Source organism: Thunnus thynnus, chromosome 8, assembly GCF_963924715.1.
Source record: "Thunnus thynnus chromosome 8, fThuThy2.1, whole genome shotgun sequence".
Taxonomy (NCBI): Eukaryota; Metazoa; Chordata; class Actinopteri; order Scombriformes; family Scombridae; genus Thunnus; species Thunnus thynnus.
The window spans coordinates 24770900-24786511 of record NC_089524.1 but is presented as its reverse complement, the minus strand read 5'-3'; the positions used below and the strand labels follow the sequence as shown (position 1 = coordinate 24786511).

The window sequence follows — 15612 nt, the reverse complement described above, 5'->3', positions numbered from 1 at the left end:
CTAGAAACCTTTGGCTTCAGGTCTCAACAGAACAATATTTGGACTCCTGTCAACTGCTGGACTTACATTCAGTCTGGTCAACCCTGTTGGTTTTGTTATGTTAAAAAAAAGAAGAAGAGGAAAGTGTAGAGTCTTTCACCCAGGCGAAGAGATGCTGCTGTGACATGGATTTACTCAGAAATGTAAGTGAGAGATGTTCGAAGAAACTGAGTGTGAGATACAAAAAAAGAAGCCTGTGAGCATCATAGAATAACTCAAAAGCAGCCGAATCTAAAAGAGAAGAAACCTCATTAAATCTTGGGAGGAAAAGTAGGGCTGATGAAGAGGAGAGAGGGCAGCTAAAAAAACCTAAGAGTGATTTCTGAAACTTACCAAACAAGCCCACTGGGTTTTTATTTTAGAATAAATAAACTGAAAACAATAGTTGCTGTGCAGCTTGTCTTAATTCCCTTGTGACTAAACATGAAAGTGAAATTTTTATATTAAAGCATTGCTAGAACACAATTTTTTAACAGAAAAATCTATGCAACTGCTTTGGAAATATTTTATTGATTTATTACTTGATAAGACCAATATATGACCTTGATTCTGTTTATGACAACTTTCTTATGCTGCACCGCTGAATAATTAAGCAGAGACCCACTTCATCCCTTTCATAACTACTTGTTTGAGATGAATCATGAGGCGGCTCGGAGCACTGTTGTTAATGACAGAGTGTGAAAAACACAGAGTAGATTCAGGCTACATTCCTGTAATTTGGTTTGGTCTCAGATTTTTTTTTTTTTTTTTTTTAACAAAACCAAACAGGTGTGAGTTCTGTGTGTAGTCTGTGTGTGTTTTTGTGTCAATGTTATCAAGCCATACAAACCACAGAAGCATTTGTTTGAAAAATCATGGCAACAAGCACTTCAGGTAAACTTCCAGAATCACTTTCAAATAAATTTGTTGGCTGTGTGAGAGAGAAGGTAATCATTACTGACAGATACGTACACGTCAAAAACTCCCAATAAAGTTTTATTATTATTATTATTATGAACAAGGGCTGCTGCATTTTCCAAAAGTTTGACACTCAAAACCAACGGTCTCATCTGTGATGAGTCTCTGATGCAAAGTTGAAAGAAACGTACACCCACACTTCTACGTCCCAATGAATTTATCTTTTTTATAGTAAGACTTAACTATGTGCTTTAAATCTGAATTATAGCTGTGAACTCAAAACACACCCTGGTTACACTAGTTCACTCTCAGAGATGATATAACATTTACTGGAGTGAAATGCTTTTGCTGTGGACAAAAGAGGTAGAGTCCACTCTTTTTTATCACATACTGTATGAGCGGCATTTGAATGCAGAGGTATATCTGTAGTCCATGGTAGTCCAGATAGCCACCTGGATATAAAAGTATACAGGCTATTGATTAATCATTAACACAGCCAAAGACTGAACAATGCTCTGACTGATAAATGTTGTCTTAAATAAACAGTAGAATCCCAATAAAATGAAATGTGCCTGGTTGTTAGAGGTCAAAGAGTTTGCTACTTGTTCGTTGTTCTCGTCCGTATTTACAAGCCTTACAGTAGATCACAAGTGTTATAATTTCTGAAAAAAAAACTTAATTGCAACAAATAAATAGTTGAAAAAAAAGGTCTTTGCTGTACACGATATATTACACAAAGTATATTCACAAGTTATCATTATACAAAAAATACATATACAAAAAATTGACTTTTCAGCAATTTTCTAGAGTGAAAATCTCACCAGAAATCGAGTCGAATAGAGTCTTTTCAGAGTATCAGCTGCCCGGTTAGAGTGAGGAAATGATAGACAGTGTTGGAAATTGGCAGAGAAAGAGGACACCAATCAAAAGAATGCATAATGTGAAAACCTTTTCCAGTACGCTGTCTTGTTGGAGCTACACCTATAGGAGGATAATTAGTACACTGGTGTTGGCCTTCTATACCTCAGCAGAGTCAAATCTCTGACTCATCATTTATGTATCCCAGACCGTCCAGACTTGAAATGTTGGCCATGGGTGTGAAGTGGTGCTCCCCGTTCCCTTTGAAGTCAACAGCAGAGTGATTATTATTGGCACTACAAGGTCTCCCAGACTCAGGCCCCAGGAGCTTTATCTCTGAAGTTCTGTTCTGGATGTGCATATACTCGGCTGACTGCCGTTTCCCCGCGCTCTCGCTGGAGCTCTGCCTAAACTTGAAGCATTCCGAATGTCCTCGACTCCAGATCCAAAATACGACCCCCATCAACAAGAGACAAATCAGCGACAGCAGGGCCACGGCCACCTCTAAACCAGTTAACCTGCTAGTGTCGCTTTGATTCTCTGGGGACGGCGGGTCCTCGCTGCCCGGATCTGGCCCCTCCCCCGGTGCAGCTGTATTCAGAGTGTGAACAGAGTCTGAGGAATTTTTCACCTCACTGCCAGGAGTAGTGCTGTCCCCCACTGTTGGGCCGGAGTAGAGCTGTAAACGATAAACCGCTGCAGTCCGGTTGTATGTCCTGCCATTTATCTGCTCTACTGAGTCACAGGTGTACAGACCAGCGTCTGATTCAGAGGCATTCAGGATGAGGAGGCCCCCGCTATAGATGTAGTATTTGTGGTTGGAGTGAAGTGTTTGGTCAGAAAACCTCCACACGACCTGTGCCAAGTTGGAGTGGAGCTGGCAAGGCAGCCGGATGTTGTTCTCTGGAACCAGGATAAAGTCAACAGCTGTTCCTGGATCTAAAAACACACACAAACACAGGGTTGGCCTCACTGCATACTAATAAATAATACTGCTGGGAGCCTGTAAATGAACAAACCTGGTTGAGGACAGTGTGAGACGTCTCCCTCCTTCAGACTCTGTATTGCTGTATTTGAGGAGGAGGATAAGCTGTAGACGGAGGAGCACTGCTCAGTGGAGAAGTCCCATGCACAGTAAGGATCCCTGGCCAGGATACAGTCCACACAAGTGTCATAGCGGCTACAGTTACTGACTGGCATCTGGATAGCACCAAACTCTGAACCCGCAAACAGCTGGCCCTATGTTGCAAATCAAAATACACAAACCAAAAGTTAGTGTTGGTACCAACATTCAAATGAGCTAACAAACCATATTGCAGCTATATCTGAACTTATGCATTACCTTGCTGGATGAGAGGCGCAGGATGTTGATGGGTTCAGGGTTTTCGTACAGTTGAATCTCCTCAATGATGAACATATCTCCACCATAGTTAACGGCCTTCTGAACATAACCGTTTTCTATCGGGAGACAAACAAGTGCCACCGAGATCTTATAATCACATAATAAACACATTAAACAAACACATGTATTAACTAAGATCATGGCTTTGATAAACCCTGTCATTACTCATATCAAATGTGTGTCTTCATCAGTCAGCAAATGGAAAACGCGCTGATTAAACAAATCTTGTGGTGGCTTTTAAAAGCTTCCCATTAAAATCCCTCAAAACATACTCTCTCAGTCAGATTCTTGATATGAGCAACAGGCTCCAACACGAACATACAATTTTCTGTTCAAGTCAAAACAGTTTTAGTTATTTCACATGAGAGGTTTCTGTATTTGTGTTTTTGTCTGTGCTTTTCTCACTGGTTTAAAGTGGGCAGAGTGGGCAGATAAAAGGGGATATCACGCATTCCTGTGCACCAATCAGAATTTAGCCACATTTCAATGAAAATGTGATGACAGCCCACACAGTCCTGATGAACCTGATTGGCTCAATTTTTGAGTGGTTAACTCTTAATAAACAAAAGATTTTTAGAAATTTTTAAATTTTAAAAATATTATGTTATAGGGAGATACTTAAGATTCCAAAGTTTTCAGGGGTTTTAAGTTTAATCAACCAAAACATTCATACAGAAAACTAAGCTTAGAGGCTTATTTTCTGATAACCTTAGAATCAACTCCACTCTCATCTTGGTAAAACTACTATTTTGATATCCCATAGTTTACCGGTGCCAATGAACATGACGGCATATCTCTGTCCGTCCAGCGCCAGCACGCTGTCCACTACAATCCGAGTCAGCAAGGCTCCCCTCTTGACCAGCAGCGGGCCCCCTGTCAGAGGACGAACAGCCTCGTCCATGAGGGGACGGTCCCTGATGAACTGGAGGGTTTTGTCAGGAAGGTCCAGAGAACGATTCATCCCCATTTTACGAGCCACGTTGTTGATGCACTGAAAGACAAAACTGCTATTTTAGAATTGTGCATTTCTCAGATTTGTGCTTTTATGTGGATATCAAATATCACTTCTGGCTTAAACAAAGTCTTCCCACTCACTGCTCCTGGTCTGGGGACTGGCACCTCTCCTGTGTACATCACCCACTTGACATGGGATGTCTCCACGGCAACAGGTGTCTTAAACTTTCCCTCATTGAAGCTGTCTCTAATGGCAGACACACTGTATGCACACACTGCAGATACCTGGGACAAGCTCCTGGAAACACCAAATCAAACACATTTAGTCAAACAAACCGAGCAAAATTGTCTTTTATTTCTATGACTGCAGAATACTTAAAAATATTAACTTTTAAACACCTTATATTACACTCAACTTAATGAATCAGTCAAATATTCTGAATTAAAACATGTGTGCAGTATGTTTTTGTTTTGTTTTTTTGTCCAATATTCATATAATCTCAGTTCAGATACATAAATATTGTTTGAAACAAACTCAATAGCTAATAATTTTGTGTGAATATATACTTTTGTACATTGCTCCACATCAACATCTAGCCTGACCCATAAAACGTTAAAAGTTAAGCACTTACGACTGAGGAGTGAAGACAGCGTAGAAGACACTCTTCCTCCAGTCCTCATGCTTCAGCAGGAAGACATCCTGTACAATGGGGGGCAGGCTGGGATCAGGGAGGGAACAATCCAGACGAGCTTTTAGGAACGACGTCCATTTCCTCTGTAGCGTCCGCTGGCCACCCATATCCCCCTAAACACAGAGACAGGACACTGTGTTATGCATTTCTACACATATTCTCCTCATCCTCAACAACTAGACGCGAGTCATTCAAAGATCTCTGAATCTTGACTGTGTTCATTAGTTTTTATTCATCATACCTTACAGACACGGGCCACTCGTGACACTGCAACCTTGCTGTAGAAGTCGTACTCCATTGCATTCTCACTGAAGAACAAGTATACTTTATCATCATCACCATCAGGACTGAGAAAACTCTCACCCACAAAGTCCATGTAGACAAAGTTTGGCTCTGAAATCACAAAACAAGAAAAAAGTACTTGAGACCAGTGTAGAAGAATCAAATATCAACAGATATGGTGCAGTCAATTCTCCCTAAAATGTGCACGCCATTATATAAAACTTTTAATTGCAATTTTTTTAACTCACCACTGAGCCAGGAGCTCTTAAACTCGGTGCGGAGAGCCAAGTTTGAACTGCGCAGAATCACAGGCTCAGAACCCAAGAAGTTGATGGATGTAGCAGAGTACAGGTCATTTCCTGTTTGACAGGAACAATGAATGAGGACAAATTCCTGAAAAGCAATTATTCATATGAAACTGGAACAATATCTCATTTATATGCCCACTAATGTACTGAACCAACTGGCTATTTTCTGACTGATTAGTGGCTACTGTGTGTTGAGGTAGCAGGTAGCGACAGTAAAGATATTGGGTGACATTTGGTGCTCAGTTCTTGTGGCCAGTGAAATCTGCACACTTATCATACAATGATTTTTTCTGTTGGTGCACTTTGAACGTTCAGCAGTATTCTGTGTTCTTTGTTCCCTTTTCCTTTGGCTATAAACCTGACTCAGACACTCACCAACCATGAGGGAGGAGTATCTCTGGAAGGGATCAAAAGGACACTTCCCCTTTCCCTCCTCCTGCTTTCCCTCTAGCCTCAGCTGTCCATTAGCAAACGTCTGTCGGAAACACAGGAAGAGAGAGGACAGTCAGAAAGAAACTCTTGTTGAGAGAGATAAAAGAAAGTAAACCTGTGTAGTTTTGTTTTGAGACACAGTGTTGGGATTCAGGACTGGAATCAAAGTTCTGCACCAGTGGCTTGCATGTGTTAGCCCATTAACTACAACCTGCATATTTACATTACTCACCATTTTATTCTTTATACAAAAGATAAATAAAAGTTTTTAGATTCTTGTGGTTCTACAGTAGCAAATAGGAAACATTTGACTCTCCATGGTGATGCATTTATGGGAGTTTTCTGAATTTAATACAACTGGGGTTTTCTCAGAACAAGCACATAGTGACCATTAGAGGAACTGCAGCTTAAGGCCTTGGTCTACTCACTGCAACATTCATACACAGTTGTTGATGCTTAGCTTGAGGGATAAGTCTGGTGATTTTCTATATTTTCTCTTATTGTCAACAACTCCTGTGAAAAGACTGAAATCAATAATTACGTGATCTCATAAACAAGAATTTTCTGTGCCTGATATTGCTTATTCATCTGTGCCATAGACCTCCACTGTTGTTGAAAAACGATTAAAAACACATGACTGAGTCACACTGTTGTTGAGTGACATGTTCCTTCATTACAATGGACATGGGCACTGAAGTTTATTTTGAATCACCGTCCTGTTGCCCTAAATACTCACAAGAGCATCAAATGTGTATTGATCCGCAACTTAAAATAGTCCGACAACTGCACTATTTACTCCTGTTTGCTAGAAGCTGCAGTGCCCAGCTGTTTTATGATGTCACTGCACCTTTTAAAATATGAAACTATAACTTTGTGACCCATTTTTAAAGCATCATCAATAGGAACAAATAGGCAATAGCAATGAAATTTTGGTTTAGATTTTTTCATGGGATTTGTTGACAATAAGAAAAACACAGAATAAAGTCAGCCTTATCTTTTAAACATGCTAAACCAACTGTATGGACCTTAAAGAAGTATAACTGGCACTAAAGCCAATGACTAGTCTTTCATGAAAGTAATGAAAAAACAGCACATAGTTTAACATGATTTAAATCACACAAAGAGTACTAATTCACCACCTTAGCTAATAAACAGAAGTCCTCTAAACTAACCCCATATTGTATACTTACCATATAATCACAGATGGGGCTGAAAGCATTTGTGCCACACACATACATAGTAGTATCATTCACTTTGTGTAGGGTTCGAATGTAGTTACGGCATTCCACCTGCAACAAGATCCAGCAGAGAGAATGCCAAGGTCAGAGCAGTGTTAGTTCAGTCGCAAAACACAAACATGTACAGAAACATATACTGCACAGGCTGCCTGGAAATGTGCTGGTGGCCAAAAGGTCAAGGCTGTATACATGCATTTTCTTCTCATGCCTTTATTTGGACATTGAGCGCAAAGCTGTAAGCAAAGCACTTCAAAGAGAATTCTGTGTAAAGAAGAGAAAAAAAAACACTTGCACAGGAATGATTTACAAATGTGTAGAGATAAATTGCACAGGGGAGTAAACTGCTTCCAGTCAACAGTCACCCTTTAGCACTGTATTCTTGCCCTAAAAGCACAAGTTACCGTAAGCGAGCTCTTGTTTTAAAAGACATTACACAAACCTCAGCGTGTTTTCCCTTGTATGTGCACTCCCTTTGCTTCTCCTCGGTAACTCGCCAATACACCTGCATCAACAGATGGAAAGTGTCATGTCAAAGCATGCAGGGATAGTGACGCAACCCACAGTACAACAGTGGTGCTGTAGCCCGTTTACCCTCATTTACACACATTTCGTTGTTTGTCTAACATCAAGACCAGTCAGTTTTCTCTGGAAGGGAGTACCCGCTCGCTGGGTCATCAATCCCTCTTCAGTTGTGACTGTTACCTGTTTAACTGCAATTATAAATAAACAGACCACTATCTAGAGTTCCATAGAACCATTGTTCCTTCAAATTCCTCATGTAAATGTGTACCAGATAAACAGAAAACTCTGCTAAACTGGCTTCTGACAGGAGAGCAATTTAATGTATTTTTGTGAGCATATATTTGGCAGAAATACACCGGACTCTAGTCTTATCAAAATAATGAAAGAGAGAGAGATATACAAATATTACAAATTTAATTATTGTTGGCATAAACTGATTTCTGCATGCTGAGAAGAACCAGCTGATATACATGATTAGGCTTAATGAGTCCAGCCATGAGTGGCTTACTGATTAGTAAGCCCTCCCACTGCAGTAAAATATCATACATGTTCAATAAATATTTCATGTTTAAGCTAATTAATAGCAATTTCATCAAGCAATAGAGTTATAACACCAGCAGCACATGATTCTTGCTGTGCAGGCACGTGTCTTTTTATCAGTCAACAGCTTCAAACACACATCACTGATCAGATTTGGATGAATCTCTACACATGTTCTTACCGCAGCCTTTCTGACAGAGATGTTGTCGATATCCAGAGCATAGATGGCCTCTCTGGCGCCCAGCAGCAGCAGACCCAGGTCATCTCTCATCAGCATAGTGGAGTAGTTGAAGATCCCCTCTTCTCTGAACAACTTCAGCTCGTCTAAACATAAACAGCATCATGTACACGTTAGTACACTGTGTTTTGCTTTATTTCTCTTCCACAGTTTGACTGCTGTGACTCCATGCAGTTGGAAAAAAATGCTCCCCCAGCAAAAACAAAATGCAAATTAATTGAAATTTAATTAGTTTGTCCCAGCCAGCTCGAAAGTTGCAGTCATATATCATGGTTAAAATATTTAAATACATTCTGTAACTGCTACAATTTCTGGTACCTATATTTGATTATCAAAAAAAGACCCAATTTCCCTGCATCTATAAAACAAAATCTCCCAGAAACACCAGAATATGTCATGACATACTGGCTGATTAAAGTGGGGAGGGATTGAGTATTTGTGACTTACTCTGGTAGGGGACAGTCTTTCGTGGGACGCAGTAGTGAGTGTTGAGTGCACTAAACGAAACATGGAGCATCAATCCACAGACAATGCTCAGGGCTGAGAGAAGAGACATGGCTCAGAGTCCAGGTTTGTCTAAGTGTGGAAGAGCTGCTCACTCCAGCTCTACCACCAAAGCACCCAATCAGAGACAGAGCATGGTCCAAGGTCTCAGTCCAGATGTTGCTGTTGTTACACTGAGGGGACGTCACAGTGTTGGACATGTGCCTCTCTGGCACGGGTCATCTTTCCTTACAAATCCTTGCAAAAAAAAAAGTACACACAGATGTTTAACCAGGCCTATGCGGTGCAGATTAGCCCATTAGCTTCGGCCCAGTTTGAATTCTGTGTGTGTCCTGTGTGGTGAGTATCTATGTTGGTGTTAGCCTCCAGCACAGTGCTAATGAGCCACTGGTGTCCTCTCTGGAAGGAGGAGCACAAGCCATGCTGCCCGGCTACTGGAGTGGGATGCCGGAGGAGATCATCTTCATGGTGCCCCACTTCTGGGAAAGAGATGAAAATATGTATGAATGTAATGATTAAATAGATCCATGGGATGGAAAAACTGAATAAGACCGGACATTATGTCTATATTAAAAGATAGACAAAATGGATGATATAATGGCGACTGATTTGCTTCCTGCACCTCATCACTTTCCATTTCTTAAGTTGCATGTTTAATCATTCATGGATAATTGTTATATAGAGCGACATAAAAGTTTGGCAACAGTGCTGCTCTTTTTTCTGGTTTATAAAAAGAAAATCTTATATAATCATCAAAAAGAAAATATCTAAGCAGTATAAATGACAGTAAGCAAGAATAAGAGAAAGAGCAGCTAGAGATGATCACTCAGAGAACTATAACCATGAGAAAATCCTGTCTCTTAAATGGACATTATCTGCATTTAGCATCACATTTTCATTAATCTGAGGAACCAAGAAATCCTCTTTTAGTCCATGATATGGGTCAAGATCCAGAAACAGAGGATCCTACAATTCCCATCATGCATCTTAATATCCTTCTTTCTGCATCTTTCAATATACTCTCCCTGCCTGTTAAATGCCTGTGTCTTTCAAACTCCCAAATTCTCCCCAATTTCATAACACAGGTTTTTTTCACAGGGTTATTTTCTCAAACTGTATAAGGCATAGAGGATATTCTAGAAATGTTTTCACAAATTGGAGTGGTACTCTTTGTGACAAGTAAAATGATCTTCATCCATGGAGCCATACCTTTACTGCTCGCTGATTTTTTTAAGCGTGTTGGTCAAAATAGCGTGCAAAACAGGGACAAATATAACACCACTGTTACATAAGAGAAGTCTCATACCTCTTACAGTTAGAAAAGTCATAGCTGTAACAAAGGAAACTGATGTCAAGTGAAATTCTGCCGTGTTGCCCACCAACCCCCACTCTCTCTTCCTCCTCGACACTCTGTCTCTTCCTGTCCTCCTCCCTGATAAGAACCTGCTTCCTCTAGGCTCAGCGGGGTTCAAGCAGCAGAGGGGATCAGTTCAGGTTTGGGCATGCATGCAGATCACAATAAATCACTGCTTTAGCACTCCATCCCTACCCTGGGATTCATGCTGAATTGAGACTTACCACTGTTGGCAAGTTTCTCTCTATTTTGACAAACTGAGCGGCACAGCCTCATTCAAAATTCATCAAGGTACATTCCCTCAAAATAACACACAAAGCATACTTAAGAGCGGACTCACAAGGTAAAAACTATACTCTTATCTTTTTGGTGCATACTGCTCAAAAGGAGCTGCAACACACGGCTGCTTTGCAAATATTATTTAGATTTTAGCTTGCAGAGGAAAAAAAAATACAGCAGATTTCAGAGATGCAACCTTTGAAAAACGCCACAGAGTCGTCGCCTATTGACAGAAACCAAAATGACAGCATCCCAAATTTCCTCGAGAGACAGCCAGGCGCTCACTCCTCCGCTGCTTCTGAACAAGCAAATGTGCGTGTTGCAACAAACTGCCATGCTATCACCTTGTTGTTACTTGACACAACAGAACGAGCTGCTGCATGTATAGGACTGCTCATCTGTTGTCAGAGCAGCAATGTCTTGCATACTTTTCCCCTCAGGCTGCGTATGTGTGTGTGTGCGTGTGTGTGTGTGTAAGGTGGGGGGCTGTAGGTTAGGCGCTACAGCTGAATGGAATGACTGCAGGTTGTTTTTCACAGCGTTTGACAGATACTTCCAAACAGCACAGACAGGCAGGTATGACTACAATAATAGAAGAGTGCGCAGCAGTTGTCCCTCTTTTCTCTTCCTTTGTTTATCCAGGGTCACACTCACACACTGACATGTGCACGTGTGGATGAGGAATGAGGGGGGAAAGATGCATAGTTGAGGTTTTTACATAAATCACTGGTCACCAATCATACATATATACTGATTTTTTTGTAGCATGGGACCCTTACGTTTGGTCTGTCAAGTTATTTAATGTAAATGAAATGACAAATATCTTTTTTTGATTTTTTCATATTTATATTTTACTGGACAAAGAATAAAAAAAAATAGTATGAGAATTTTAATAGTAAAAAATCTCTTCGACGCCACTTCTTCATCAATAGTTAATAAGTAATTTATTTAATTATAATGCATGAATAAAAGGAACTTTTGGGTTGCCAGATAATGATCCCACACTGATGTGAAGGGTCTCTTTGGTTGACATAAATCCACCTCCACCTTTGCTGCTTGCTTTGACACTTTTTAATTAATCAGGATTCAGGAAGGACCCTCCCATGGACTGTTTGACCCCCCACCTTATATAATAAGTCTAGTCAACATCTTTGCCAAAATGCATGTTTTAATGTCTTACTAACATTCATAGCTGCAGACTTGATGGCGTATTACACAGTGGCCCTCTAACCCTTAATTAATACTAGTAAGTCAATAATGAAGGGTTGTGTTTAACCTCTTACTGATAAGGATATGGTGGTATATTGTTCTCTCTTTCAGGCTCAAACATTGTTTCTTTTACTCCTCACTTTCCAAAATAATATTAATCCACCATTAGAGTGGGTGCTCCCCACTGAGGCAAAGGCTATGACCAGACACACTACTGTGAAATTGAGATATGTCTTTTGTTTATAGGGGATCAGCGCTGATTCCAGTACAGCCAGCAAAACCTGCTCAAGGAACAGTCATTAAACACACAGCTGCACTGAACTACTTGATATTCTCCTCTTGTAGGACTACACAGCACCTGATCACACGCATATCATTAAGGAAATGAAATACTTATGAATTCCATTGTTTATGAAAAATAGTACAGTATCTGCATACAATGCACTGAAACACTCTTCTTCATGTTTCTCTTGAATATCGTCTTGACATTTGAAGTGCTGGTTGTAGGTAAATACAACAGCAACCACAAAGTCAACGTCAAGGAAGATGAGCTGCTACAAAAACCAGAACAAGCGTGACAAAAACTGTTTATGTACAACTCGGCAAGTCCAGATGTAAATGTGAAGCAGGTGTCCATATGTGTTTCCCACATCTATCTAGGAAGTACTTCTAATAAGGATAGTCTACCAAGCAAAAGTCTTTAAGAAGTAAGCACTGTGGCTGCTGGTGGACTTTTATTATCCAAGTAGAAGGTGAACAAGTGTGGGTTCAGAGGCTACACGTGAACTAGAACAATATGTTGAAGAAGCCCTGCAGCAGTCTCTCCAGACACTCCAACCACTTGAAACATGAGGATATTTATAGACTGTTCAGGAGCCTCCACCATATCTACAATACTCTGCAAAGGTTTCTTGCTACAACTACGTGCTGCGCACAAAGTAAAACCCTACACAGCAGCGTCTGGAGCGTGCACTGACAAGCACACTGTTGTCATCACCTTGAGTCATAACAAATCCAAATCCAAAAAGCCGTGTGAACAGTCAAACAGCTGGACTGTGACTGTGTGGGTCAGGGCTCAAGTGTACGTCTTCCTTTGTGTGCCTGCACTGTGCTGTATGGGCGAGGCCTCCTCCCCCCTGTAACTGATTAAGCTGAGAGGCTGACTAACTGGTCTACAGGTTTGATTCTGGTTGAATCACTGGTTCGTTGGTAGTCTGCTTGTTTGTCAGTGCACCAGTTTTCCTGCCTGTCTCCCTGGCTGCCAGTCAAAAGTAAGCAGTGCAGCTTACTGGCAGGCAGGCTGGCTGTGATACAGTATTCCAACACATGGGCCTAAACAGGAAACCGGTTGTGGGAGGGTGTTCACCTTTGACACTCCTTGTGTCACAGACTCTGTTGTGAAATAGTCGCTGGAAAACACACCCCGGTTCAGCACCAGGTTATATTTTTGCAAGCTCAGATGGCTAAAACAAACCTCTCTTTTTATTATAATGACAGTAGCTTGCCACCTTTTGTTTTGATGTGCGTGAGAGTTGTAATTAGTTGAAAACAATACTTCAAAACATGCTGCGTGCTCTGTTTTCACGCCTGCTGCAACATGTATCATTAGAGCAAAGCTAATGGACCACTAGCAGTCAAAAGCAGCTGAGGCAAATAAAAACCACAACCACACAAGCCATATGCTGTATACTCAATAATCTGTTCAATAAACAAGTTGCTCTCATCTGACAAATTACATGTCACTGATGGGGCAGATCTGGTTAAGTGGAAATGTACGCTTGAACGCACACATACACACACACATACACAACCAGGCAAGTCACAGCAGGAGCCGGAGAATAAAAGGAAAATATGAACACCCTGACATCGCTGCCTGGTCTACCTCTACTGTGTGACAAGTTCACTGACAGATGGAAACACCCACGAAAACAAGAATTTTTTTAAAAAAAATGTATACAAGTGACTTTTTTTGTGATTTTAAAACTTACTATCACAGATATATGAGTATCAGTGTATATGTTGTCCGATATGCACCAATATTTTTTTATTTTTTAAAATTATTTAGGCAGCATTTTATGTATATTTTATACTTTTTCTTAATTCAGGTTTAATATATATGTACATGTGGATTTTTTTTGTTTGTTTTATTTATAGTAATTTATAATTATTAAATTCCCAGTGAAGTTTACTGTTTCAGTGCACTGATGCCATTTTATACAATAAAGTTTATTGTTAAATTGTAAAACATTGTGCTGTCACAAGTGTTTAATAACCGAATTTGAGGGATCATTGCAAAAAATGTGTGTTTATGTATATATTCTGTATATAAAAGATTATTGGCCAATATATCAATATCAGAATTCTTTTAGTCCCTAATATCGGTATCAGCATCAGCAAAAAACCAGTATCAGTCAGGCCCTCGTTGAAACACTAATATAATCATTTGAAATATCATGAATGGAGAAATATTAAGAACTGACTGTTTACTGGGACAGGTCCTGTGCTACATAACCTGTGAATGCACAGACTCATCATGTTTATCATGTGATAGCGATAGACAACTGCTGTGGTTGTAAAGACTGTGTTAGCAAATTTCTAAAAGCCACATTTCTGTCAGTCTGAGTCCATCTGATCACGACCTGTCATCTATCATGTGGTCGTGTGTGTGTGTGCGTATGTAAAAACAAACAAGAAAAACATAAAGGAAATGTGCACCATTGTCAGTTCAAACCACAGACTACCGACATATTCGTGGTGTTGCTGTGTGCAGCCATGTCTCGACACCCCGTGACCCCACTGAGCTGCGGCACTGTGACGGCTAAAATTGGGCAATCCACCGGGTGAGTGCACTGACAGCACTTAGTATATCCTCCGGCTCGCTCAGCCAGACACGTCATGTGCTTTAATTCTCACCATCCATAAAATGCAGGCGCTTAAGTATCAGGTCAACCCTTCCTTGAACACTCATCTTAATTCAGTCATACTGTACACAAAATGCAAACACAAGCAAATGAGACTTTCTAGTAGTGAATTATTGATGTACTCATAGATTTTAGTTGTTTAAGTCATGATTATGCAGTGAAAATATACATGTTTCCCAAACTGGACACTAAATTAAAAGCTATAAACACATTCTACATTTTCACAAGCTGCTTTGCACCTTTTAAAGTCTGCAAATTCAATAGTTGATCATAGTTTTCTTTAAGTGTATAAAAAGGTATATTTGTACAGTGACTGGTTGTAGTTTGGCTTGTGGTACAAACATGTTTTCCCACAGGATTGAACCACATCTTCACTGCTTATCCTGTAGCAGAGAGCCTTCAGAGGATTTCTCCTGACTGTCAGCACTGACAGTATCTGCGGTGTTAAGTGGTTGTGCAGCACCCACCTAAACGCATATCCTACTACTGCTTAGTCTAGCTCTCGGCTGCTATTATTAGATTAGGATATCCTATAATCTTAGATAAGACAGAGAATTTACTGTGCGCTGTCTGTGCACTTCTCAACTCCTCAGGTTGCAAAATTCAATTCCCACAACCAGCGCAGTGCTCCGCGCAAAAACAAGCACTGTGGGACAAACAAACCCCGCACACAAACAAGTCAACAAGTCACAACAGCAGCTTATATCCACGTTAGACTCACCGGGAGTTGTCAGGGTCTACATCCAGAAACCGTTCAGACTGCTGCTGTTTGTCTTGTCAGGGATCCGGCTCTGCGCTCTCTGCTCCACCTGTAACGCCTCACTCCTCATCTACTCCTGCAGGGAGCGATTATCCAGCAGCTCTCAGCACTGCCTGATCATGTGACTTTTGATTGTACCTCTGTTCAAAGGCCACTCGCTCCTCATCCAAGCAGCTGTGACCG

General features: G+C 40.6%; 1 protein-coding gene across 2 annotated transcripts; it reads right to left on the bottom strand.

Moving 5' to 3' along the window:
• Positions 1-987: 987 nt before the first annotated feature.
• Positions 988-15536, bottom strand: si:ch211-129c21.1 (uncharacterized protein LOC563087 homolog). 2 transcript variants are annotated; one of them, XM_067597389.1, is made up of 14 exons: positions 15391-15536; positions 8850-9385; positions 8346-8488; positions 7542-7604; positions 7055-7153; positions 5808-5907; positions 5373-5483; positions 5084-5235; positions 4783-4955; positions 4292-4448; positions 3965-4187; positions 3137-3252; positions 2814-3033; positions 988-2733 (listed from the first exon to the last, which is right to left on the bottom strand). In XM_067597389.1, exons 2-14 carry the CDS (start codon positions 8956-8958, stop codon positions 1970-1972), a joined length of 2430 nt encoding a protein of 809 aa, XP_067453490.1. In that variant the 5' UTR covers positions 8959-9385; positions 15391-15536; the 3' UTR covers positions 988-1969. The 2 variants fall into 2 exon arrangements, with proteins under 2 accessions (XP_067453490.1, XP_067453491.1); XM_067597390.1 differs by having other exon boundaries at positions 8850-9382; positions 15391-15519.
• Positions 15537-15612: the final 76 nt, after the last annotated feature.